General features: G+C 42.0%; 1 protein-coding gene across 1 annotated transcript; it reads right to left on the bottom strand.

The window, feature by feature from the left end:
- Nucleotides 1-1577: 1577 nt before the first annotated feature.
- LOC115131966 (adhesion G-protein coupled receptor G7-like) lies at nucleotides 1578-25532 on the bottom strand. Its single transcript, XM_029664097.2, has 17 exons — nucleotides 25215-25532; nucleotides 22819-22932; nucleotides 19942-20238; nucleotides 16010-16114; nucleotides 15351-15460; nucleotides 14736-14879; nucleotides 14531-14616; nucleotides 14290-14423; nucleotides 13990-14103; nucleotides 13159-13328; nucleotides 12080-12232; nucleotides 9288-9400; nucleotides 7615-7946; nucleotides 3420-3501; nucleotides 2587-2745; nucleotides 2180-2339; nucleotides 1578-1951 (listed from the first exon to the last, which is right to left on the bottom strand). The coding sequence occupies exons 2-17, from the start codon at nucleotides 22853-22855 to the stop codon at nucleotides 1742-1744; spliced, it is 2406 nt and encodes an 801-aa protein (XP_029519957.1). The 5' UTR covers nucleotides 22856-22932; nucleotides 25215-25532; the 3' UTR covers nucleotides 1578-1741.
- Between the last annotated feature and the right edge of the window lie 839 nt (nucleotides 25533-26371).

Consider the following 26371-nt stretch of genomic DNA (forward strand, 5'->3'; position numbering starts at 1 on the left):
TAACTGACTTGCCTAGTTAAATAAAGGTACAAAAAAAAAAAAAATAGGGGATGTGCCCTAGTGGGCTAAACCGATATGGCAGTTTGGTGGACAAAGGGACTAAGAAGGGCGCGAAATTCAAAAGACACTACACAGTTGATAATTCTAACAATTGAAATGCTAATCCTTTGAACATGAATGCTCACTCATTTGGGAATAATTGCAATCAATATATATTTACGCTCAGTGTGTCGTCGTGATCTCTGTTGGAAAGTTTGTTTCTGGTGGAGAGTTTGTCCTCACTCTCTCTCTTCCGTGGTTAGAATGGATAGTTCAGAAATTTTATAGAATATATGTTTCGGCGGTTGTCGGCCTTCGCATTCACGGGTACATAATTTCTAGCTGCAGACTAGTAATTTGTATCGAAAGAATAGCTCTTATTTTGCCGGATGGATAGTCTCAGAGTTTAACCACATGCTATGGTTAAAAGATTCAGCAATCTACTCAAACCATAGCTCCCTCTGTGATGGGGTACTGGTCTCAAACCTTACCACAATTACCACGAGAGGGCTAAGCTGGTCTGAAGAGAATTCCTCCAGGTGGGGGTTATATTCGTAACAGTAGAAAGGGGCTGTACCATGGCGCCAGTTCAATGTCTGTGCTCATGGTCAGGCCAATGATTTAGTTAAACTTTAAAAGGGAATTTGATTCCCTTTCATTAAACAGTTTAAAATCACATTACATAATTTCGCAAATAGTTTAATCTTTCCTCTTTAATTTTATACAACAATCAGATGCAAGACTCACAACGGAGACTCTTGTATAATCAGAGTTATGGTAATGTCGCTCCATTGTCTCTCATGAGTTTCACAAAATTATACAAAATGGACCAGTTCGTAGCTGGATTCTTCCCAGACCGTCTACACATTCTCCAAAACATGGACATTGTTCAGTTCTCAAGCTCTTTGATGTGGAAGGGGTTCCTTTGTTCTCCTGTGAAAGTCACTCTCTCTATACTCTGGCCATGAGGAGAAACTCCTCTAGGAAGTTATGACCTGCCTAACAGAGCCTGGGTGTAGGGGGAAGAGAGAGAGGTGGTAAGAGAGAGAGAGTGGGATGGTGCTCGCTATACCCAAAGAGGTCCATGTCATGACACTGCCAATCCCCACGTGTGAAGGTTTGTTGAAGTGGAAAAAACATTGCTCTGTAAACAATTGCAGAAGCTTAATCCGCTGCCCTTCCATGACGCAGATGTCTTACCAGGTGAGTGCCCTCGCTCTCAAGCTGCCCCAGAATATCCAGATGCCCTGTTTTTTCATGGTTATGACATGCCTGTTTTCTTCCTCATTCTATCATAACTGTAATTGGCAGCTGCAGCCTGTGCTGTACAGGCAGTTGGAGCAGAAGCTTCTTAATCAATTTTAAGTGAGTCTCATCTGACCTCGCTAATGACCAAATGTGGCCCGAGGGGAAAATTTGTTTGACACCCCTGGGCTACACGGTCTTAAGCTATTTTCTGAGATTGTGTAAAATAGTGTTTTTTCTCACTATAAGAAAACTTAAACAAACATTAGCTTAAAAGACAAATCACATAATTATTGAACACTTTTATTAAAAAAAAAAAAATCATTGGACAACAACTTCTGAAGGACTAGTCTTCACAGTAAATATACTCTACGTGGATACAAAATTGTGTGCAGTATATTGTATATTATAGTACAAGAGGAGAAGTTTTACAAACTAGGTTTGAACTTGCAGCCCATCAGTTAGATGTCTGTGAGGAACAAGTTGGAAATAACACAGTGTCCTGCTGTGTATATGATTCTACTTTATCACTGTGCTCGCCTCGCCATAGACTGAACTTCCTAGTGTGAAAAGGGATCCCAGCACTAGAGACAGAATTCAAAGTACTTGACATCTTTTTCTTGACAATTGCTGTTCTTGCTGTGAACAGAATGAAAATCTGCATGCCCTGTGGAGCAAAAACAAGGACATTAAGTATTTTCAGGAACACACAAGGACAAACAAAATGTAGTGTTTCCATAAGGAGCAGCTCCATTTATTTATGTTTAGTTTGTGTCTAATTTTCAAATCATGTCTGGATTCTGTCGAATAATAGTATTCATAGTTTACATTTGAGTCATTTAGCAGACGCTCTTATCCAGAGTGACTTACAGTAGTGAGTGCATACGTTTACTACCTGAGTGGTGGTGAGTACACAGAAGGAGATGTTGAGTATGGTGTACATGGTCTGGTTCTGTGGAATGAGCAACAGATAGCCCAGGATCCAGGAGAGACCGAGCACCACAGCCAGAGAAAAGCTACTGAGGAACTTCTTCTTCATCGATGTGTGTCTTGTACTGGGAAACATAACCAACATACTTAGATTGCTGTAATAGACTGCTGTAATGCTGTGGTAGAAGAACATTTGACTTCCAGTGGGTGAGTGGGTTAGAGCACAGTGCTAATTCAATTTGATGATTTGCTTACTAATGACTGAATTAATAATAATAAAATACATTGGATTTATAACAAGCTTTTCATTGAAAGACCATTAACAATTAAGCTAGTTAGTAAGCATTTAAAATCAAGACTGATTAATGTTACCTAGTTAAATGTGGGTTGGTCTTGCACGTTGTAACTGCAAAATATACCAACATCACTGTGTTGAACATAAGCATGAATGCCACAGGTATCAGGAACCCCCAAAACATTGGCAGCTTGAAGTCAAAGTTCCCCTTTGGATCGAGGGCAGCAAGCCAGCAACTGAGAGGTCAAATTAATGAGTTTGAGAGTGGGACAGACAAAACAGGCAGTGATTTGTATAACGTGGTATAAAGTAAACATGGTGGGTGGCATAAGTAAACATGAAACCTTTCAACACAATGGATCATTCTTTTAGTTTTTTTTACAACTTTTAAAATTGCTCTTTACCATCGTTAAAAGCATGTAATACGATCATTGATAGGGAAAAGCGTTTACAGTATTAGTTATATTGATAGTACAATACAGTTCACATGAGAACTTCAGCCAATCACTGTCCCCATGCACCCTACACTCTGCCAATACTCTGACCATGCATCCTGTGACTGGTCAGATGCTCCTAGCTAGCCCGTCAGGTCCATTGCATGCTCTCTCAAGTGTGTCAGTATTAGCAGGTCCTGAACTGTGTTGTTTCCAGTGTCAGAGCCTGGGTAAACATATATGTAAGGGATGAGTGACTACAAAAAAAATCATCCCCATGTACATCCCTGTGTGCATCTTCTCCTGTGTGTGAATAAAGTTCCTGTGTGTGTGAACTCTTGGACTCTCTAACCCGGGGCGGTGTCAGTGGGTCAGACTAGTAAATACGTTGAGGCGGGTCACTCTCAGTACAGTATAGAGAAGTAGTATAGTACAATTCAGTACAGTAGTAGTAGTATAGTACAGTAATGACTCACAATTCCTCCTGCCTGTAACCCAGTGGATCATCCACTCTGTAACTAATTCCTAAGGTGATGGCCACCACAACTGCAGGCAGTCCTAAAGGACAGAGAATGATGTTATTTCCTGGTAGTTTTGCATGCAGCCATATATAGAGTATTCTAAAAAGTATTCAGACCCCTTGACTTTTTCCACATTTTGATACAGCCTTATTCGGAAATGGATTAAATAAATGTTGTTTTCCTCATCATTCTACAAACAGTACCCCATAATGACAAACCGAAAACAGATTGAGAAATTGTTGCACATTTATTGAAAACAAAAAACAGAAATACCTTATACCTTAGCAAAAACCAAGCCATGAGGTCGAAATAATTGTCCGTAGTGCTCCGAGACAGGATTGTGTCGAGGCACAGCTCTTGGGAAGGGTACAAAAACAATGCAGCATTGAAAGTCCAAGAACACAGTGGCCTCCACCATTCTTAAACGGAATAAGTTCGGAGCCACCAAGACTCTTCCTAGAGCTGGCCTCCTGGCCAAATCGAGCAATCGGTGGAGAAGGGCCTTGGTCAGGGAGGTGACCAAGAACCCGATGGTCACTCTGACAGAGCTCCAGAGTTCCTCTTTGGATATGGGAGAACCTTCTAGAAGGACAACGGTCTCTGCAGCACTCTACCAATCAGGCCTTTATAGTTGAGTGGCCAGACGTAAGTCACTCTTCAGTAAAAGGCACATTACAGCCCGCTTAGAGTTTGCCAAAATTAAACCAAGATTGAACTATTTGGCCTGAATGCCAAGTTTCACGTCTGGAGGAAACCTGGCACAATCTCTACAGTGAAGCATGGTGGTGGCAGCATCATGCTGTGGAGATGTTTTTCAGCGTCAGAGATTGGGAGACTAGTCAGTAACAAGGGAGAGAGGAACGGAGCAAAGCACAGAGAGATGTTTGATGAAAACCTGCTCCAGAGCGCTCAGGATCCTTCCATCAGGACAAATCAAATCAAATTTATTTATATAGCCCTTCGTACATCAGCTGATATCTCAAAGTGCTGTACAGAAACCCAGCCTAAAACCCCAAACAGCAAGCAATGCAGGTGTAGAAGCACAACCCTAAGCACAACAACAACCCTAAGCACAGGAGTGGCTTGGGAACAATCTCTGAATGTCCTTGAGTAGCCCAGCCGGACTTGGAGAATAAACTGGATGAGCTCCGTTCAAGACTATCCTACCAATGAGACATTAAACTGTATTATCTTATGCTTCACAGAGTCGTGGCTGAACAACGACATGGATAATATACAGTTGGCCGTTTTTTCCGTGCATCGGCAAGACAGAACAGCTGTCTACAGTAAGACAAGGGTGGTAGTCTATGTCTAACAACTGGTGTGAGAAATCATATATTAAGGAAGTCTTGAGGTTTTGTTTTGTCCCCCCCCTGACATTGAGTATCTCATGATAAGCTGCAGACCACACTATTTACCTAGAGAATTTATCTATACTTTTCGTAGCTGTCTATTTACACCACAAACCGATGCTGGCACTAAGACCGCATTCAACGAGCTGTATAAAGCCATAAGTAAACAAGAAATTGCCCTCCTAGTGGCCAGAGACCTTAATGCTGGGAAATTTCAAACCCGTTTACCTATTTTCTACCAGCATGCTACATGTGCAACCAGAGGAATGGGGAAAAATTAAAAAGACAACCTTTACTCCACACACAGAGATGCGTACAAAGCTCTCCCTCAGACTCCATTTGGCAAATCTGACCATAATTCTAATCAAATTTGTCACATACACATGGTTAGCAGATGTTAATGCGAGTGAGGCGAAATGCTTGTGCTTCTAGTTCCGACAATGCAGAAATAACCAACGAGTAATCTAACAATTCCACAACTACTACCTTATACACACAAGTGTAAAGGGATAAAGAATATGTACATAAAGATATATGAACGAGTGATGGTACAGAACGGCATAGGCAAGATGCAGTAGATGTGTATATACTGTACTCGATACCATATGAGATGAGTAATGTAGGATATGTAACAATTATATTAAGTGGCATTGTTTAAAGTGGCTAGTGATACATGTTTTACATCAATTTCCATTATTAAAGTGGCTGGAGTTGAGTCAGTGTGTTGGCAGCAGCCACTCAATGTTAGTGGTGGCTGTTTAACAGTCTGATGGCCTGGAGATAGAAGCTGTTTTTCAGTCTCTCGGTCCCAGCTTTGATGCACCTGTACTGACCTCGCCTTCTGGATGATAGCGGGGTGAACAGGCAGTGGCTCGGGTGGTTGTTGTCCTTGATGATCTTTATGGCCTTCCTGTGACATCGGGTGGTGTAGGTGTCCTGGAGGGCAGGTAGTTTGCCCCCGGTGATGTGTTGTGCAGACCTCACTACCCTCTGGAGAGCCTTACGGTTGTGGGTGGAGCAGTTGCCGTAACAGGTGGCGATACAGCCCGACAGGATGCTCTCGATTGTGCGTCTGTAAAAGTGCGTTTGGTGACAAGCTGAATTTCTTCAGCCTCCTGAGGTTGAAGAGGCGCTGCTGCGCCTTCTTCACAACGCTGTCTGTGTGGGTGGACCAATTCAGTTTGTCCGTGATGTGTACTTACTACCCTCTCCACTATTGTCCCGTCGATGTGGACAGGAGGGTGCTCCCTCTGCTGTTTCCTGAAGTCCACGATCATCTCCTTTGTTTTGTTGACATTGAGCGTGAGGTTATTTTCCTGACACCACACTCAGAGGGCCCTCACCTCCTCCCCGTAGGCCATCTCATCGTTGTTGGAAATCAAGCCTACCACTGTAGTGTCGTCCGCAAACTTGATGATTGAGTTGAAGGTGTGCATGGCCACGCAGTCGTGGGTGAACAGAGAGTACAGGAGAGGGCTCAGAACGCACCCTTGTGGGGCCCCAGTGTTGAGGATAAGCGGGGTGGGGATGTTGTTACCTACCCTCACCACCTGGGGGCGGCCCATCAGGAAGTCCAGTACCCAGTTGCACAGGGTGGGGTCGAGACACAGGGTCTCGAGCTTGATAACGAGTTTGGAGGGTACTATGGTGTTAAATGATGAGCTGTAGTCGATGAACAGCATTCTCACATAGGTATTCCTCTTGTCCAGATGGTTTAGGGCAGTGTGGTTGTGTCGTCTGTGGACCTATTGGGGCGGTAAGCAAATTGGAGTGGGTCTAGGGTGTCAAGTAGGGTGGTGATATGGTCCTTGACGAGTCTCTCAAAGCACTTCATGATGACGAAAGTGAGTGCTACGGGGCGGTAGTCGTTTAGCTCAGTTACCTTAGCTTCCTTGGGAACAGGAACAATGGTGGCCCTATTGAAGCATGTGGGGATAGCAGACTGGGATAAGGATTGATTGAATATGTCCGTAAACACACCAGCCAGCTGATCTGCGCATGCTCTGAGGACGCGGCTGGGGATGCTGTCTGGGCCTGCAGCCTTGCGAGGGTTAACACGTTTAAATGTTTTACTCACGTCGGCTGAAGTGAAGGAGAGTCCACAGGTTTTGGTAGTGGGCCGTGTCAGTGACACTGTATTGTCCTCAAAGCGAGCAAAGAAGTTATTTAGTCTGAAATCCCGCTATAACCTCAGACGAACCATCACACAGGCAAAGAGTAAATACAGGTCTAAGATTGAATCCTGCTACACCGGCTTCGACGCTTGTCGGATGTGGCAGGGCTTGCAAACTATTACGGAATACAAAAGGAAACCCAGCCAGGAGCTGCCCAGTGACAGATATATTACCAGGACATATACTCCAAGCATGCACTGACCAACTGGCAAGTGGCTTCACTGACATTTTCAACCTGTGTAAAATGTGATAACTTTTATTTTTAATAAATGTTTTTAAAAAAGAAGGAAAAACATGTTTTTGCTTTGTCATTTTGGGGTAGTGTCTGTAGATTGAGGGGGGGGGGGGACAATTTAATCCATTTTAGAATAAGGCTGTAACGTAACAAAACGTTGAAAGGTCAAGGGGTCTGAATACTTTCTGAATACACTGTACAGAGTAATATACTACACATACATAATCTAAAGACATAACATCACTATACAAGTAGCTTTTATGTTATAGTTCAGGCTTATTAGAGCCTGAAAATATCACCTAGCATTAGTTTTGGTTCAAGAGCCTAGGTATAATGCAAGCCAAAGCCTCAAACAACAAAATAATGTATTTTTCTCCATGCTGTCCTACCCCATCCGATGGCCACGGTATAGGCTGTGAAGTGTGACGGGCTGGTGGCCAGGCTGTTTCTGATCATCAGGAAGACATTTGTGGCGTACAGCGTGTTCCAGGTGAACGTCCCCAACAGGAAGTACTGCAGCAGGACTGCCACTGCAGTACAAGGCCCTCTGTCCTGCTCCGTGTGTGTGTCGGACAGGGGGAGAATGTTGTCCTCAAGTATTTCAGGTTTGTCCAGCTGTTTATGAGGGTTGTCCACTCCCAACATGAAGAGGAGGGTAAAGATCAGGAGACACACGCAGATGCTCACTAAGAGGACTGTTGGGTTGGTTTTGCGTGATTTCCTAGGGACAGGTGATAGACAACACTATGTTAGGAAAGTTATGTGTAGCTATGGATGTGTTGGTTCATAAATAGTGGGTTTTATAATAGTTTCACCTATCAAGTCCTGTTGGATCAGACAAAGGGCTTCTTTACACTGTTGAGAAGCACCGAATATTTTGAATTGGTTCTGGAACCCTGTAGGATCTTACCTGGTTGTGATCTGGAATGTTACTGTATATTTTGAATTGGTTCTGGAACCCTGTAGGATCTTACCTGGTTGCGATCTGGAATGTTACTGTATATTTTGAATTGGTTCTGGAACCCTGTAGGATCTTATCGGGTCACGATCTGGAATGTTACTGTATATTTTGAATTGGTTCTGGAACCCTGTAGGATCTTACCTGGTTGCGATCTGGAATGTTACTGGATATTTTGAATTGGTTCTGGAACCCTGTAGGATCTTATCGGGTCACGATCTGGAATGTTACTGTATATTTTGAATTGGTTCTGGAACCCTGTAGGATCTTACCTGGTTGTGATCTGGAATGTTACTGTATATTTTTAATTGGTTCTGGAACCCTGTAGGATCTTACCTGGTTGCGATCTGGAATGTTACTGTATATTTTGAATTGGTTCTGGAACCCTGTAGGATCTTATCGGGTCACGATCTGGAATGTTACTGTATATTTTGAATTGGTTCTGGAACCCTGTAGGATCTTACCTGGTTGCGATCTGGAATGTTACTGGATATTTTGAATTGGTTCTGGAACCCTGTAGGATCTTATCGGGTCACGATCTGGAATGTTACTGTATATTTTGAATTGGTTCTGGAACCCTGTAGGATCTTATCGGGTCACGATCTGGAATGTTACTGTATATTTTGAATTGGTTCTGGAACCCTGTAGGATCTTACCTGGTTGCAATCTGGAATGTTACTGTATATTTTGAATTGGTTCTGGAACCCTGTAGGATCTTACCTGGTTGCGATCTGGAATGTTACTGTATATTTTGAATTGGTTCTGGAACCCTGTAGGATCTTACCTGGTTGTGATCTGGAATGTTACTGTATATTTTGAATTGGTTCTGGAACCCTGTAGGATCTTACCTGGTTGTGATCTGGAATGTTACTGTATATTTTGAATTGGTTCTGGAACCCTGTAGGATCTTATCGGGTCACGATCTGGAATGTTACTGTATATTTTGAATTGGTTCTGGAACCCTGTAGGATCTTACCTGGTTGCGATCTGGAATGTTACTGTATATTTTGAATTGGTTCTGGAACCCTGTAGGATCTTACCTGGTTGTGATCTGGAATGTTACTGTATATTTTGAATTGGTTCTGGAACCCTGTAGGATCTTACCTGGTCACCATCTGGAATGTTATTGTTAAACTCAACCCTATGATGGACATGGAACATCCCAATATGGTGATCCAGTTTAGCGCTTCAGCGTATTTAAAATCCCTCCTGAACGACTGTAGAAAGAAAAGAAAAAAGACATTTCAACACAAAGTTTCCGTCACAGTCATACTGTATAAAGTCATCACCCTCATGTGTCTGGATATGCTGCGGTAAAACCATAGGTTCCCAAAATAGTGGTCACGACCCCATGTGGGGTCACCTGATATGAAAATGGGATCGCAGGAGAATTTCCTAAATCCTGCTAAAGATTTAAATAGTTGTATTATTAAGTTGTATAAAATATTATAATATTGTCTTTGTATCTCAAAATCATTGTAATGTGGTTAACCTTAAAAAAGCTAAATTAAAATTATTCAAATATAAAATTCAACCAGAAAGCGCACTTAGACAGTGGGAAAAGGTCGCACTTGACCGTTGCACTTGAATAATTTCCACTTAAGGTGACCACATTTAAAATACAAAAAATGTGGTACAACAGAAGGATTTACGGGACAGTGTTACCTACCCTGTACCTAACTTCAAAATAGGCCAATGCATCATCACTGTCAATTTGTGAACGATAATTGACATTTTTTTTTAGCTGAATTTTTTTTTTTTGTGCCTGTGCTACAAACGGCTATATCAGTCTGCTAATACAGGACTAGTAAAAGCCCAAGGCACTACTTTTGTGAAAATATGAATTAATATTATTTTGTATTTCAGATTTTCCAGGGGGTGCAGCACCCTCAGCACCCTACTTCCCACTGCTATGCTTATATCTTTCAGTCTAATATGGCTATTTACTTACTTTTCTAGCTCTTCATCAGAAGCATGTTTTTTGTAAGTAGTAAAGAGGCCTGACGACCTCTCCAAGTTTAGCAGAAATTTAGGCTGAAAGGATTTGAGAAGTATTTGTTGACGAAAGGCCTATGACATAGGCCTATGTCTCGTCTTGAGCTGCAAAAATATCAGATCTCAATAACGATAGTCTCAATGTCAACAGTGAATAAGTGACTCCAGGATGCTGGCCTTCTAGGCAGAGTTGCAAAGAAAAAGCAGTATCCCTGTCCATTGTGTGTTCTTTTGTCAATCTTAATCTTCTCTCTTTATTGGCCAGTCTGACATATGGCCTTCTCTTTGCAGCATCCCGGAGTCACCTCTTCACTGTTGATATTGAAACTGGTGTTTTGCGGGTACCATTTAATGAAGCTGCCAGTTGAGGACGGGTGAGGCGTCGGTTTCTCAAACTAGACACTCTAATGTACTTGTCCTCTTGCTCAGTTGTCCAGTTTGCTCTGTTCTGTGAAGGGGTAGTACAAAGCGTTGTACGAGATCTTCAGTTTCTTGGCAATTTCTCACATGGAATAGCCTTCATTACTCAGAACAAGAATAGACTGACGAGTTTCAGAAGAAAGTTATTTGTTTCAGGCCATTTTGACCCTGTAATCGAACCCACAAATGCTGATGGTCCAGATACTCAACTAGTCTAAAGAAGGCCAGTTTTATTGCTGAATTCAATCAATCAGCACAACAGTTTTCAGCTGTGCTAACATAATTGCAAAAGGGTTTTCTAATGATCAATTATCCTTTTAAAATGATTAGCTAACTCAATGTGCCATTGGAACACAGGAGTGATGGTTGCTGATAATGGGCCTCTGTATGCCTATGATCAATTTGATGATGTATTCATTGACAAAAAAAGGTGTTTTTTTTTCAAAAACAAGGAAATTGGAAGTGACCCCAAACTTTTGAATGGTAGTGTATATTCTTACATAAGCGCAACATGACTGCAAGAGACAGGTTGGAATGCCTGACTGAAATACTGGACAAATCCACCCAAAAATGCAAAAATTTATCAAATGCGGGACATGACTGTTTGGTTACGGAGTAAAGGGCCAAAAATCAGGATTGTCCGGATAACATCCGGGACTTATGGTCACTCTATTCTCAGGTGAATGGCAAGGCCCACTACTGCATGAAACCACACACTATTTCAGATATATTACCGCAACAATAGATATGGTGAAAACAAGGTGTGGGGAGGCTGAGGCACAGAAACTCACATTAATACCTTTGTCAGGTAACACAGCAAAAATAAGAATTCATTGGCCTCCCGAGTGGCGTAGCGGTTAAAGACCCGGGTTCGAGCCCAGGCTGTGTCGCAGTGGCCAGAGGCGGGAGACCCATGAGGCGGCGCACAATTGGCCCAGCGTCGTCTGTGGGATAGGGGAGGGTTTGGCCGGCTGAGATGTCCTTGTCCCATCGTCCCTCCTTATGGTGGGCCGGGTGCACGCACGCTGACTTTGGTCACCAGCTGTACAGTGTTTCCTCCGACACATTGGTGCGGCTGGTTGGAAGTGATCCAGGTTGGAAGTGACAGCAGAGATGAGGTGCGCATTGTCAACCACACCCCCTGACTTTGAGAACCACCGACACAACATGAATCCTGTCTCACTATCTCAGTAGTGGTGGTGAGATAGTAGCAAATTGGTCTGACATAATGTCCCCTGAATATCATAGCCCCACATTAAAATTATGTGATGGTGAGTTGAGAAGACAATCAGAAATACAGTTAGAATGTTTTGCAACTGAATGCCATAACAAATCTTAATTACTACAAAAAAAGCGACATGTTTGGGGTCACGAGAATTATCAGATATCAAAATGGGGTCATGGGCCAAAAAAGTTTGGGAACCCCTCCATAGGTCAGAGTGTGGTCAGTAAAAGGGAGATGAAGGCAGCTAGCTACTCACCATCAGCACAGCAAAGTTAGTGGTGTGATTACAGAAACATCGCAGGCCGTCTTCTGAGTGGTTGACTTTGGAGCAGCCAAAGGTGCTCCAGTCTTTCAACGTGTAGTTCCACCACACACAGGCAAAGTCATGGAGGGAGGCGTTGGGGACAGTCTGAGAAGTAAGAACAGAAACAATCTCACTGTAAATCCTTCAGAAAAACACATGCATTCACAGTATGCAGGTCAAATATGAAGCATAACAGGTCATTAAGTACACGTGGGAAAGAAGTAGTTACAATTATACAGTGGGGCAAAAAAGTATTTAGTCAGCCACCAATTGTGCAAGATCTTCCACTTAAAGAGATGAGAGAGGCCTGTAATTTTCATCATAGGTACACTTCAACTATGACAGACAAAATTAGAAAAATTATTTCAGAAAATCACATTGTAGGATTTTTAATGATTTTATTTGCAAATTATGGTGGAAAATAAGTATTTGGTCACCTACAAACAAGCAAGATTTCTGGCTCTCACAGGCCTGTAACTTCTTCTGAGGCTCCTCTGTCCTCCACTCGTTACCTGTATTAATGGCACCTGTTTGAACTGGTCATCAGTATAAAAGACACCTGTCCACAACCTCAAACAGTCACACTCCAAACTCAACTATGGCCAAGACCAAAGAGCTGTCAAAGGACACCAGAAACAACATTGTAGACCTGCACCCGGCTGGTGCTAAATACTTTTTTGCCCCACTGTATATCATATTATATACCAAATATAACATATGCTTTCTTGTTCCTTGTGGCACGTAAGAGTCAATGGATAACTTCGATCAGGAGTGTCAAACTCATTCCATGCAGGGCCTAGTGTCTGCTGGTTTTAGTTGTTTCCTTTCAAGACAATCAGATGAGGGGAGTTCCATACTAATCAGTGACCTTAATTATCAATCACATACATGGGAGAAACAAAAACCCACAGCCACTCGACCCTCCATGGAATGAGTTTGACACATGTGACTTTGATAATGAATAACTTCTCAACACGTTTCCCAGAGAATTTGGACCACTTTGTGTTTATTGATTCCAAGAGAAATCTTACTGTGGGCTTGAAGAGCATCTCAACATGTAACCCAGACACTTGTCCCAGGTTAGCAGAGATGACCGTTCTGCTGGTCCCTGAAGAAGCACTGAAAGCACTGGACCTGAAGAACCGGTCGTTTTGGTAGAGCACAAAACCAATGGAGTGGTTTGTGTTTTTACTATGCAAAACTGAGTGGAGTAAAATTGATAGAGGGGAGAGCAAAGGGGTGAAGAGAAAAAGAGCGGGAGGGAGAGAAAGCGAGAGATTGTTGTTCATATACGTGAGTAGCTTGACTTTACCTTGTAGGCTTATCGTAGAAGCCAAATGACTTCTCATTAGTTTACTTATCCATATTGAATGGAATTTATTTTGGGTAACAGACGTACACCAAAATGTACAATGTGGACCCAGAGGATATTAATTGTATTAATTAAAAGGTTTGTTTCCAATGTGGTCCTCGATGGTAAAAACAATAACATGGGGTGGCAGGTAGCCTAGTGGTTAGAGCGTTGGGTCAGTAACCGAAAGGTTGGTGGATCGAATCCCCGAGCTGTCGTTCTGCCCCTGAACAAGGCAGTTAACCCACTGTTCCGAGGCAGTCATTGTAAATAAGAATGTTCTTAACTGACTTGCCTAGTTAAATAAAATATATATAATGATTAAAAAGGCTAAACTAAATTACAAACAACCATAAATATCATGTAACTCAACTTAATTGAAGTATCTACATTTAGTCACTGCTGACTTGATTTCTGAGACCACAAAGAGCAGTTAAGCTCTCTGTGATATCAATTTAAGGAAATTGAAGCTTGAGTTCATACATTATGTTTGCATAAAACATTGGCTCACCTGGTGGGAATTTGATAACAATCTGGACATCGGTAGAACCTCCTTTGTCAGCTATCAGTTCAGAGGTATTGATGTTGAGATTTATTCCGTTTGCCACAAAATTGCCAGAACTTCCTGGAGAAGGAGATTCATTTGATTTAGCAATTTAAAGCAGAGCAATATAGTGTTACTTCTGTATTTGTCTGTAATCCATACCAAACCTTACTTACCAACATTGAGAAGTTTTACCCAGTCTGTCAATACAGATTTAAACCATCACTTTAAATGCCAGTGTGTAGGTTCACTAGCAGTCTCACTCACCAGTCAGAGCAGTAAACTGGATCCCTACTGAGTCACTTGGTACTTGGACAGACTGGACTGCCAGGTTGGGCTGAACCACCAAGGACACATTATTGTGCTGGTCCAGGGAAAACATCTCCAGGGTCTCTGTGAGGCTGGAAGAGAAACACAGAAAAACATTAGTGTACATGCACCCATACACACGTACACACATAAACACACACCACCACCCATGCGCACACACACACACACACTCCAGTACTTTTGGACAGCGTCTCTCTCCTGTGTACTCTCCTCACTGGCATTCAGCAGCTGACTGATGGTAGTTATAGCTGCCACTGCGATGTCCTGCAACATGATCAAAACCAGGGGATGAACCTCAAGTGTTCAAATCACTGCAGTGACAACCTCACGTTTCTCCCCAGAACATGTCATAGTTCACGACTTGATTTCAAAACATGTTATACCTCTGTGATATTTGCAGACAGAAGCAGTGTGGTAGCGATCTGAGCTGCTGTGGTGATGTTGTCAGCTGACAGCTGCTCTGGTTGAGAGGTCAGGATCTGAGTACTGAAGGCTAACTGTAGTAAATCACCTGAACTGCTGGAGATCTGAATAGAGACAGAATTATTTGTATTAATTTTTGTTTTTCAACAGAACATTATATAAGTGACAGCAACATGCTGAACTGGGAGTGCATTTGGATATTAAATTCCCAGTATTGACTATGTGGTTCAGTTGGTGGAGAACGGCACTTGCAACACCAGGGTTGTGGGTTCAATTCCCACAGGGCAACAGTATGAAAATGTATGCACTCACTGTGGATAAGAGCATCTGCTAAATGACTCAATAAAAAGTCATGTAAAACACAAATAAAAAAGAATGTTCCTCATCAACTGTTAAGCAGAATAAAGGAACAGAATACATGATCTGAAGGTAAAAGCCAGTTGTTACTGATCTTCAAACTGTAAGATCCACTCCTCATAATGATGACCTAAGTAACTGACCTGAAGAAAGAAGAAAGCTAAGTTGAGACTGGCCATAAATAAAGATAATTAAAAAAAATATACCTATTGACGTACATTTCCTTGAATGTCACTGAGGGTAAATTCACACTGCAGAATGTGAGGAGGACCAAACATTGGAGAGCCGGTGTCATTCAAACATCTTGCTGAGGCTTCTGGTAAACCGGCTGGAGGAAACAAGACAAAAAGGTCATCAAGGGCCTCCAGAGTGGTGCAGTGGTCTAAGGCACTGCATTGCAGTGCTAGCTGTGCCACTAGTGACCCTGGTTTGAGTCCAGGCTCTGTCACTGTGACCGGGAGACCCATGGGGCAGCGCACAATTGGCCCAGCGTCGCCCGGGTTAGGGGAGGGTGTGCCCGGCAGGGAGGTTCTTGTCCCATCGCATACTGGCGGGCCGGGCACAGTGCGTGCTGGCACGGTGTTTCCTCCGACACATTGGTGTGGCTGGCTTCCGGGTTAAGAGGGCATTGTGTCAAGAAGCAGTGCGGCTTGGCTGAGTTGTGTTTCGGAGGAGGCACGGCTCTCGAACTTCGCATCTCCCATACGGGAGTTGCAGCGGTATCCAACTACCAATTGGATACCACAAAATTGGATGAGAAAAAAAACATGATTAAATAAAAAATATAATCAAGATTTGTGTTACCTAATACAGCATTCATTAGGATTGTAACAAATAAAAAAAATGGTTTCATTTTAGGTGAATAAAAGTAACATACTACTGGTTGTCTTCTCATCACACAACTCTTCTGAATAAGCAGACCAGCCAACCGTTGTTCTTGGGAAGGAGAATCCATCCTTGCTGGTGGAATTGCAGAAATTCTCTATCGAAATAAAATATATTTCAACATGGACCAAATGTGTGACGGCAAACATGAAATATACATTCTGAATGTGAAATTCAAGGAATAGTGTTGTGCACTGTGAACGTGAGATCCAGGGTTATGTAAAGTCGTGGCCAAATGTTGAGAATGACACAAATATTCATTTTCAAAGTCTGCTGCCTCAGTTTGTATGATGGCAATTTGCATATACTCCAGAATGTTATGAAAAGTGATCAGATGAATTGCAAAGTCCCTCTTTGCCATACAAATTAACGGAATTCCCCAAAAACATTTCCACTGCATTTCAGCCCTGCCACAAAAGGACAAGCTGACATGTCAGTGATTCTCTCGTTAACACAGGTGTGAGTGTTGACGAGGACAAGGCTGGAGATCACTCTGTCATGCTGATAGAGTTTGAATAACAGACTGGAAGCTTCAAAAGGAGGGTGGTGCTTGGAATGATTGTTCTTCCTCTGTCAACCATGGATGCTTGTAAGGAAACACGTTCCGTTATCATTGCTTTGCACAAAACGGGCTTCACAGGCAAGGATATTGCTGCCAGTAAGATTGCACCTAAATCAACCATTTATCGGATCATCAAGAACTTCAAGGAGAGCGGTTCAATTGTTGTGAAGAAGGCTTCAGGGCGCCAAAGAAAGTCCAGCAGGCGCCAGGACCACCTCCTAAAGTTGATTCAGCTGAGGGATCGGGGCACCACCAGTACAGAGCTTGCTCAGAAATGGCAGCAGGCAGGTGTGAGTGCATCTGCACGCACAGTGAGGCTAAGACTTTTGGAAGATGGCCTGGTGTCAAGGGCAGCAAAGAAGCCACTTCTCTCCAGGAAAAACATCAGGGACAGACTGATATTCTGCAAAAGGTACAGGGATTGGACTGCTGAGGACTGGGGTAAAGTCATTTTCTCTGATGAATCCCCTTTCCGATTGTTTGGGGCATCCGGAAAAAAACTTGTCCGGAGAAGACCATGTGAGCGCTACCATCAGTCCTGTGTTATGCCAACAGTAAAGCATCCTGAGACCATTCATGTGTGGGGTTGCTTCTCAGCCAAGGGAGTGGGCTCACTCACAATTTTACCTAAGAACACAGCGATGAATAAAGAATGGTACCAACAAATCCTCCAAGAGCAACTTCTCCCAACCATCCAGGAACAGTTTGGTGACGAACAATGCCTTTTCCAGCTTGATTGAGCACCTTGCCATGAGGCAAAAATGATAACTAAGTGGCTCGGGGAACAAAACATTGATATTTTGGGTCCATGGCCAGGAAACTTCCCAGACCTTAATCCCACTGAGAACTTGTGGTCAACCCTCAAGAGGCTGGTGGACAAACAAAACCCCACAAATTCTGACAAACTCCAAGCATTGATTATGCAAGAATGGGATGCCATCAGTCAGGATGTGGCCCAGAAGTTAATTGACAGCATGCCAGGGCAGATTGCAGAAGTCTTGAAAAAGAAGGGTCCACACTGCAAATATTGACTCTTTGCATCAACTGACACTTATGAAATTCTTGTAATTATACTTCAGTATTCCATAGTAACATCTGACAAAAATATCTAAAGACAATGAAGCAGCAAACTTTGTGGAAATTAATATTTGTGTCACTCTCAAAACTTTTAGCCATGACTGTATAGTATAGTAGTGTTGTGGTGTTGAGTGGAGTCAATGGTAGATCCAGGGTTAGGTATTAGAGGTCGTCCGATTATGATTTTTCAACGCCGATACCGATTATTGGAGGACCCCAAAAAAGCAGCTAACGATTAATTGGCCGATTTTTTAATATATACATTTGGAATAATGACAATTATAACAATACTGAATGAACACTTATTTTAACTTAATATAATACATAAATCAATTTAGTCTCAAATAAATAATGAAACATGTTCAATTTGGTTTAAATAATGCAAAAACAAAGTGTTGGAGAAGAAAGTCAAAGTGCAATATTTGCCATGTAAGAAAGCTAACGTTTAAGTTCCTTGCTCAGAACATGAGAACATACGAAAGCTGGTGGTTCCTTTTAACAGGAGTCTTCAATATTCCCAAGTAAGACGTTTTATATTGTAGTTATTATAGGAATTATAGGACTATTTCTCTCTATACCATTTGTATTTCATATACCTTTGACTATTGGATGTTCTTATAGGCACTTTAGTATTGCCAGCCTAATCTCAGGAGTTGATAGGCTTGAAGTCATAAACAGCGCAGTGCTTGAAGCACAACGAAGACCTGCTGGCAAATGCAGGAAAGTGCTGTTTGAATAAATACTAACAAACCTGCTGCTGCCTGCCACCGCCCAGTCAGACTGCTCTATCAAATCATAGACTTAATTATAATATAATAAACACACAGGAATACGAGCCTTACGTCATTAATATGGTCAAATCCGTAAACTATCATTTCGAAAACAAAACATGTATTTTTTTCAGTGAAATACGGAACTGTTCCGTATTTTATCTAATGGGTGGCATCCCTAAGTCTAAAGATTGCTGTTACATTGCACAACCTTCAATGTTATGTCATAATTATGTACAATTCTGGCAAATTAATTACGGTCTTTGTTAGGAAGAAATGGTCTTCACACAGTTCGCAACGAGCCAGGCGGCCCAAACTGCTGCATATACCCTGACTCTGCTTGCACGGAACGCAAGAGGAGTGACAAAATTACCATAGTTAAAAGAAATTCATGTTAGCAGGCAATATTAACTAAATATTCAGGTTAAAAAATATATACTTGTGTTTTGATTTTAAGAAAGGCATTGATGTTTATGGTTAGGTACACATTGGTGCAACGACGGTGCTTTTTTCACGAATGCGCTTGTTAAATCATCACCCGTTTGGCGAAGTAGGCTGTGATTCAATGATAAATTAACAGGCACTGCATTCATTATATGCAACGCAGGACAAGCTAGATAGACTAGTAATATCATTAACCATGTGTAGATAACTAGTGATTATGTTGATTGATTGTTTTTTATACGATAAGTTTAATGCTAGCTAGCAACTTACCTTGGCTCCTTGCTGCACTCGCGTAACAGGTAGTCAGCCTGCCACGCAGTCTCCTTGTGGAATGCAATGTAATCGGCCATAATCGGAGTCCAAAAATGCCGATTACTGATTGTTATGAAAACTTGAAATCGGCCATTACGATTAATTGGTAGACCTCTATTAGGTATAGTAGTGTAGTATTGTGGAGGAGTCTGAATGGTAGATCCAGGGTTAGGTATAGTAGTATAGTATTGTGGAGGAGTCTGAATGGTAGATCCAGGGTTAGGTATAGTAGTGTAGTATTGTGGAGGAGTCTGAATGGTAGATCCAGGGTTAGGTATAGTAGTGTAGTATTGTGGAGGAGTCTGAATGGTAGATCCAGGGTTAGGTATAGTAGTGTAGTATTGTGGAGGAGTCTGAATGGTAGATCCAGGGTTAGGTATAGTAGTGTAGTATTGTGGAGGAGTCTGAATGGTAGATCCAGGGTTAGGTATAGTAGTGTAGTATTGTGGAGGAGTCTGAATGGTAGATCCAGGGTTAGGTATAGTAGTGTAGTATTGTGGAGGAGTCTGAATGGTAGATCCAGGGTAGGTATAGTAGTGTAGTATTGTGGAGGAGTCTGAATGGTAGATCCAGGGTTAGGTATAGTAGTGTAGTATTGTGGAGTGGAGTCTGAATGGTAGACCCAGGGTTAGGTATAGTAGTGTAGTATTGTGGAGGAGTCTGAATGGTAGATCCAGGGTTAGGTATAGTAGTGTAGTATTGTGGAGGAGTCTGAATGGTAGATCCAGGGTTAGGTATAGTGTAAGTGTGTGGATGTACCCTCTGAACAGGTCTCTCCAGTCCACTCATCAGGACAGATACAGACTCCACTCTGCAGCTCACCACCGTTGATACAGTCCAGAGGGGTTGTGGTGGGAGAGGAGAGACTGATACTGGTAACAGGGATAGAGGTAGGGTAACCAGTAGTTGGAAGACCAGTAGTATTTAGGTAGCCAGTAATTGGAGTGTCAGTAGTTGGAGGATCAGGGGTTAAAGGGGCAGTAGTAGTTGAGGTAGTTATGTCAATGGTGGTTGGAATGGCAGAGGATGTGGTGAGATTCCCCTGTGGAAAAGAGACTTTAAAAAAGATAATTAATTCAGTAAACCACATAAACAAGGGCACATAGTGTCAGTTCCTATAATCATTGGAGATGATCCATGCTGTTCCAGTTTCATTGTGTCTGCATCAGTGTAGAAATGTTTTCTACTGTAGTTTATGAGAGAAAGAAGTCATTATCACTGCCAATAAACGGTTGACAGCAAAGGCTACTCTGTTATCAACTGAATCTAAGACCTGCCAGTAGTCGATTTACAGTCAGTGTCTGCATAAAAAAATACATCTGAAAAAATTTCTTCATAGACACTAATACATTTGAAGTCGGAAGTTTACATACACTTAGGTTGGAGTCATTAAAACTCGTTTTTCAACCACTCCACAAATTTCTTGTTAACAAACTATAGATTTGGCAAGTCGGTTAGGACATCTACTTTGTGCAATACACAAGTAATTTTTCCAACAATTATTTACAGACAGATTATTTCACTGTATCACAATTCCAGTGGGCCGGAAGTTTACATACACTAAGTTGACTGTGCCTTTAAACAGCTTGGAAAATTCCAGAAAATGATGTCATGGCTTCAGAAGCTTCTGATAGGCTAAATCACATCATTTCAGTTCATTTGGAGGTGTTTCTGTGGATGAATTTCAAGGCCTACCTTCAAACGCAGTGCCTCTTTGCTTGACATCATGAGAAAATCAAAAGAAATCAGCCAAGACCGCAGAAAAAAATTGTAGACCACAAGTCTGGTTTATCCTTGGGAGCAATTTCCAAACGCCTGAAGGTACCACGTTCATCTGTACAAACAATAGGACGCAAGTTTAAATACCATGGAAACACGCAGCCGTCTTACCGCTCAGGAAGGAGACGCATTCTGTCTCCTAGAAATGAACACTTTTTTTGCAAAAAGTACAAATCAATCCCAGAACAACAGCAAATGACCTAGTGAAGATGCTGGAGGAAATGTGTACAAAAGTATCTATATCCACAGTAAAACGAGTCCTATAACGACATAACATGAAAGGCTGCTTAGCAAGGAAAAAGCCACCGCTCCAAAACCGCCATTAAAAAGCCAGACTATGGTTTGCAACAGCATATGGGGACAAAGATAGTACATTTTGGAGAAATGTCCTCTGGTCTGATGAAACAAAAATAGAACTGTTTGGCCATAATGACCATCGCTATGTTTGGAGGAAAAAGGGGGACGCTTGCAAGCCAAAGAACAACATCCCAACTGTGAAGCACGGGAGTGGCAGCATCATGTTGTGGGGGTGCTTTGCTGCAGGAGGGACTGGTGCACTTCACAAAATAGATGGCATCATGAGGCAGGAAAATTATGTGGATATATTGAAGCAACATCTCAAGACATCAGTCAGGAAGTTAAAGGTTGGTCGCAAATGGGTCTTCCAACTGAACAATGACCACAACTATACTTCCAAAGTTGTGGCAAAATGGCTTAAGAACAACAAATCAAGGTATTGGAGTGGCCATAACAAAGTCCTGACCTCAATCCCATAGAAAATTTGTGGGCAGAACTGCAAAAGCGTGTGCGAGCAAGGAGGCCCACAAACCTGACTCAGTTACACCAGCTCTGTCAGGAGGAATGGGCTAAAATTCACTTAACTTATTGTAGGAAGCTTGTGGAAGGCTACCCGAAACGTTTGACCCAAGTTAAACAATGTAAAGGCAATGCTACCAAATACTAATTGAGTGTATATAAACTTCTGACCCACTGGGAATGTGATGAAATAAATAAAAGATGAAATAAATAATTCTCTACTATTATTCTGACATTTCACATTCTTAAAATAAAGTGGTGGTCCTAACTGACCTAAAACAGGAAATATTTTCTAGGATTAAATGTCAGGAATTGTGAAAAACTGAGTTTAAATGTATTTGGCCAAGGTGTATGTAAACTTCCGACTTCAACTGTATACCCTTCGGTTATAATCAATTGATAAGTTAAATGTATCATACATCTTTGCACATCAGAAGGGAAAGCAACTTTCCAATACAGCTCTGCATCATACAAGAAACGTATCATCATCATCATCATCATCATAAACTGAGTATACCAAACATTAGGAACACCCCCCACCCCCTCTTAGGCCTCAGAATAGCCTCAGCTCATCAGGGCATGGACAATACAAGGTGTCAAAAGTATTCCACAAGGATGCTGGACCATGTTGACTCCAATGCTTCCCACAGTTGTGTCAAGTTGGATGTCCTTTGAGTGGTGGATCATTTCTGATACACACAGAAATAGTTGAGCGTGAAAAACACAGCAGCATTGCAGTTCTTGACACAAACTGGTGCGCTTGGCACCTACTATCATACCCTGTTCAAAGGCACTTACATATTTTGTCTTTCCCATTCACCCTCTAAACGGCACACAAACACAACCCATGTCTCAATTGTCTCAAGGCTTAAAAATCCTTCGTTAACCTGTCTCCTCCCCTTCATCTACACTGATTGGAGTGGATTTAACTGGTGACATCAATAAGGGAAAAGAGCAGGTGTTCTTCATGTTTTGTACAGTCAGTGTATGTCTGAACATCTTAAATCACCCTGAATGAATCCAATATAGAGCAAGTCTTACCTGTAGCAAAGACAGCTATAACCCATAGCTCCTTCATCTCTGCTGTTTCCAGTCATCCAGTGTCAGCAGACTGCACATTATTAGGACGTCTGTTGGTCTTATGCTGCGCTCCACCTATTACAGAGTCCGCATTGACGTACAGGTACCAGTTAATGATTTAGTGTTGAAATTAAGGGAAAAGTACTGTACATTGGCTCCAACACAATCAATGTTGTCAACAGGATCAGTAAAGACAATGACACAAATTCTTTGAAAATAGATCAGATATGACTGGATAAATAAATGAGATAGACATGGATGGATACTGTGAGGACCAGTCAACCAATAGCATTAACCTTCTCTATGCAAAACATCCTTAGTGGCAGCTGGGAAGGTACAGCACATGTTTTGGTAAACAGACCTTTTTTGAACTAGAACATGTGTAAAAGAAATGATGGAACTGTCTTGGAGGTCTGGATTAGAATGTCAGGACACTAGAGGGTGTACTTCTCTAGAACAGGGTTTCCCAAACTCGTTCCAGGGGTAAGAAGTGAGTTTCCCAAACTGGGTGGGGGTAGAACATTCCACTTAAGGCCCCCAAAAGGTTAGGGCTGGCTCTGACTGCATGTGTGGGGGCCACTTCCCTCCTGATTCAGATGTTTCGTTGTGGTCCCCACCCCCATCAAAGTTGTCCATCACTGTTCTAGTGTGAATTTCTACCATATTTATTATTCCAGTCATTTCCTTTCAAATCAGTGAACAAGTGCAAACTTGTGGAGAAAGGAGCGGTAATTAGAATGCATGTCTAAGACTGGAGGTACAGTAACTAGCGTACTATCCCTTGCAGGACAGATTATGGCAGCCAGCTCCATAGATCAGGATGAGATATAAGAGGATGGGTCTCTAGAGGCAGCAGGACAGATTATGGCAGCCAGCTCCATAGATCAGGATGAGATATAAGAGGATGGGTCTCTAAAGGCAGCAGGACAGATTATAGCAGCCAGCTCCATAGATCAGGATGAGATATAAGAGGATGGGTCTCTAAAGGCAGCAGGACAGATTATAGCTGCCAGCTCCATAGATCAGGATGAGATATAAGAGGATGGGTCTCTAGAGGCAGCAGGACAGATTATAGCAGCCAGCTCCATAGATCAGGATGAGATATAAGAGGATGGGTCTCTAAAGGCAGCAGGACAGATTATAGCAGCCAGCTCCATAGATCAGGATGAGATATAAGAGGATGGGTCTCTAGAGGCAGCAGGACAGATTATGGCAGCCAGCTCCATAGATCAGGATGAGATATAAGAGGATGGGTTTCTAAAGGCAGCAGGACAGGTCAACATTAAACCCTGGAGTCTCAGATAGACAACTCAAGTCTTAATCTGTCCACAGGCTCCAGAGCCAGGATATGAGATAATGGAGGTTAGAGGGTTTACCAGGAAGACGACAGGACAGCCTATTGATCCTAATGGAGGCTCAAAGGCTGAACTCATTTTTTTTTTTTTTAAACAACACTTTATTGAACTGTCACTTTTTTCCCTAAAATAGTGGGCAAAATGTATAGCAGTTCTCTAAGAATGTACCCTGAAATGAACCTTATTAAACAAATGAACCTTGAAATTAGACATACATAAGTGACAGTGAATATGCTCAAAGTGTTTTCATAAACATCTCTATTTATCTGCAAAATAATGAGAAGACTGGTGAACAGTTTGGATGGAACGTTCCACAGCCATAATAAATCCCCCTTTAGAGGAAGAGTTTGGCGCCACCACATGGCAGTTGAAGGTAGAAACAGAGGCTGCGTCAAAATCAAATTAAATTGTACTTGACACATGCTTGTAATCAGCAGGTGTAGACTATCAGCAGCGGTGCCTGGGTAAAGCCCCCCAACAACAACAACAACAACAACAACAACAACATTACAACCTGTGTTGTGATAATTGTGCTATAACCTAATTAATATGCGTTGCGACCGTGATATATAGGTCTAAAGGCCGAGACAATAAGAAGACAAAGTGGCAGAATAAATTCAACCACACCTTTGTTTTATCACAAAACCAGATAGCTCTGTCCAATGAAGTCCACAAAGCATATTGCGTGTATAGTAACAGACAGTTAGTTACATGACCTACAGCGTTGTCAAGTAAGTTAATGTTTCGACATTTTATGACCACTAAACGACTATTGAATTAGAACCAGTGTTACCGCAAGTCGCAAAGAAAACAGGAGCTGCTTCCACTAATTCCAGCACCATTTCAACTTCAACATTTGATCATTAAATCACATCTGCTTTGTCTAATACAGTCAAAACAAAAAGGTACCAAAAACAATAAAGGCTAATCAACGTACGCTAAATATGAGGTGGCTGTCCTGGTTTGAGTTCTGTGTGCAAGTAGAAAAACATGTTGACTCACCCTACGTGTAGAGAAACGCCAACGCCATCCTCCTCTCTTTCATGTTGAGGACACGGTCTTATCACTCTGTCATTCAGCAGTACACGCTTTTATTTGTTTGTTGTCCTAGGCTCCCTAGCTAAAATGCTTGTTCGCTAGCCTAACTTCAATTCGAGGCAACATTAGCGAGTTAAAACATTAGCCTTCTACATCTAACGTTACTGTAGCTACATATTGAACTTCCATCCTCAGGCAAGAGGCACAGCAATGTATGAATTAATGGTTGGATCAGAATCGCCATTATCATTGGCCATTACGGAGGATAAATAAAACCACAAGTCCAAATCACTATCTCCAACCATGGCTAATTTAGGAAAGGGCATTTGTTTTGTTAGCTAGCCACCGGGGGACAACAACACAACGAGAAGCAACAATTCAAGTTAATCTGTCAATGACGTATGCTCTCAATGAAATTTGAAACTTGAAAATCCAAATTTGCTTTCCTTGACACTTTTTTTGTGTGAGCCAGCATGGAGACAGATAGCTGCCAAAAGGTTTAACGTACACATCGTTACGCTTCGAACACACCGACTGTATATGGCGTTTCGAAACACCAGAAGTACATTCATTTCCAATGGAACGCTGCATCAAGTTGTATGCGTAGACTTGACAGAAAGTAGCAAAATATGAATGTAGATTTTTTTGTTGCACACATATTCAGTAAAAAAAAAGTGGGATTACATAATAAAAACAGTTTGACTGGAGAATTTCTTTACATTTTTTTATTAATTTATTTGCCAAGTATATTATTTATTCGATGACATCCATTAATTGTGAGAGGCTATAATATAATTTCCCTCAAATGCAGTTTTGGAAAGAAATGCAATAATAAATAGTCAAGATAGCAGAGTAGGCTCTTTCAACAATGAGACCAACGTTGAGGAAGGTGGTCTTGATCGCACTGTTGGGCCGGGACCAACCCCCTCCGAAAGCGCACGTCTGTGTGGTTCCAGAGATGGTTAAAGTCCCGAAAACAGGCAGGGGAGTTCCACCGTCTAATTCAACAGCTTCGAATGTTTGGAGAGGAATTCCGAAGTTACTTTCGTCTGGACCGAAGCCAGTTCGATCACCTGCTCCAGATGGTTGGAGCCAGGATCACCCGGATGGATACCAACTAC

Source organism: Oncorhynchus nerka, linkage group LG2 (genome assembly GCF_034236695.1).
Source record: "Oncorhynchus nerka isolate Pitt River linkage group LG2, Oner_Uvic_2.0, whole genome shotgun sequence".
In the NCBI taxonomy this organism is placed as follows: domain Eukaryota; kingdom Metazoa; phylum Chordata; class Actinopteri; order Salmoniformes; family Salmonidae; genus Oncorhynchus; species Oncorhynchus nerka.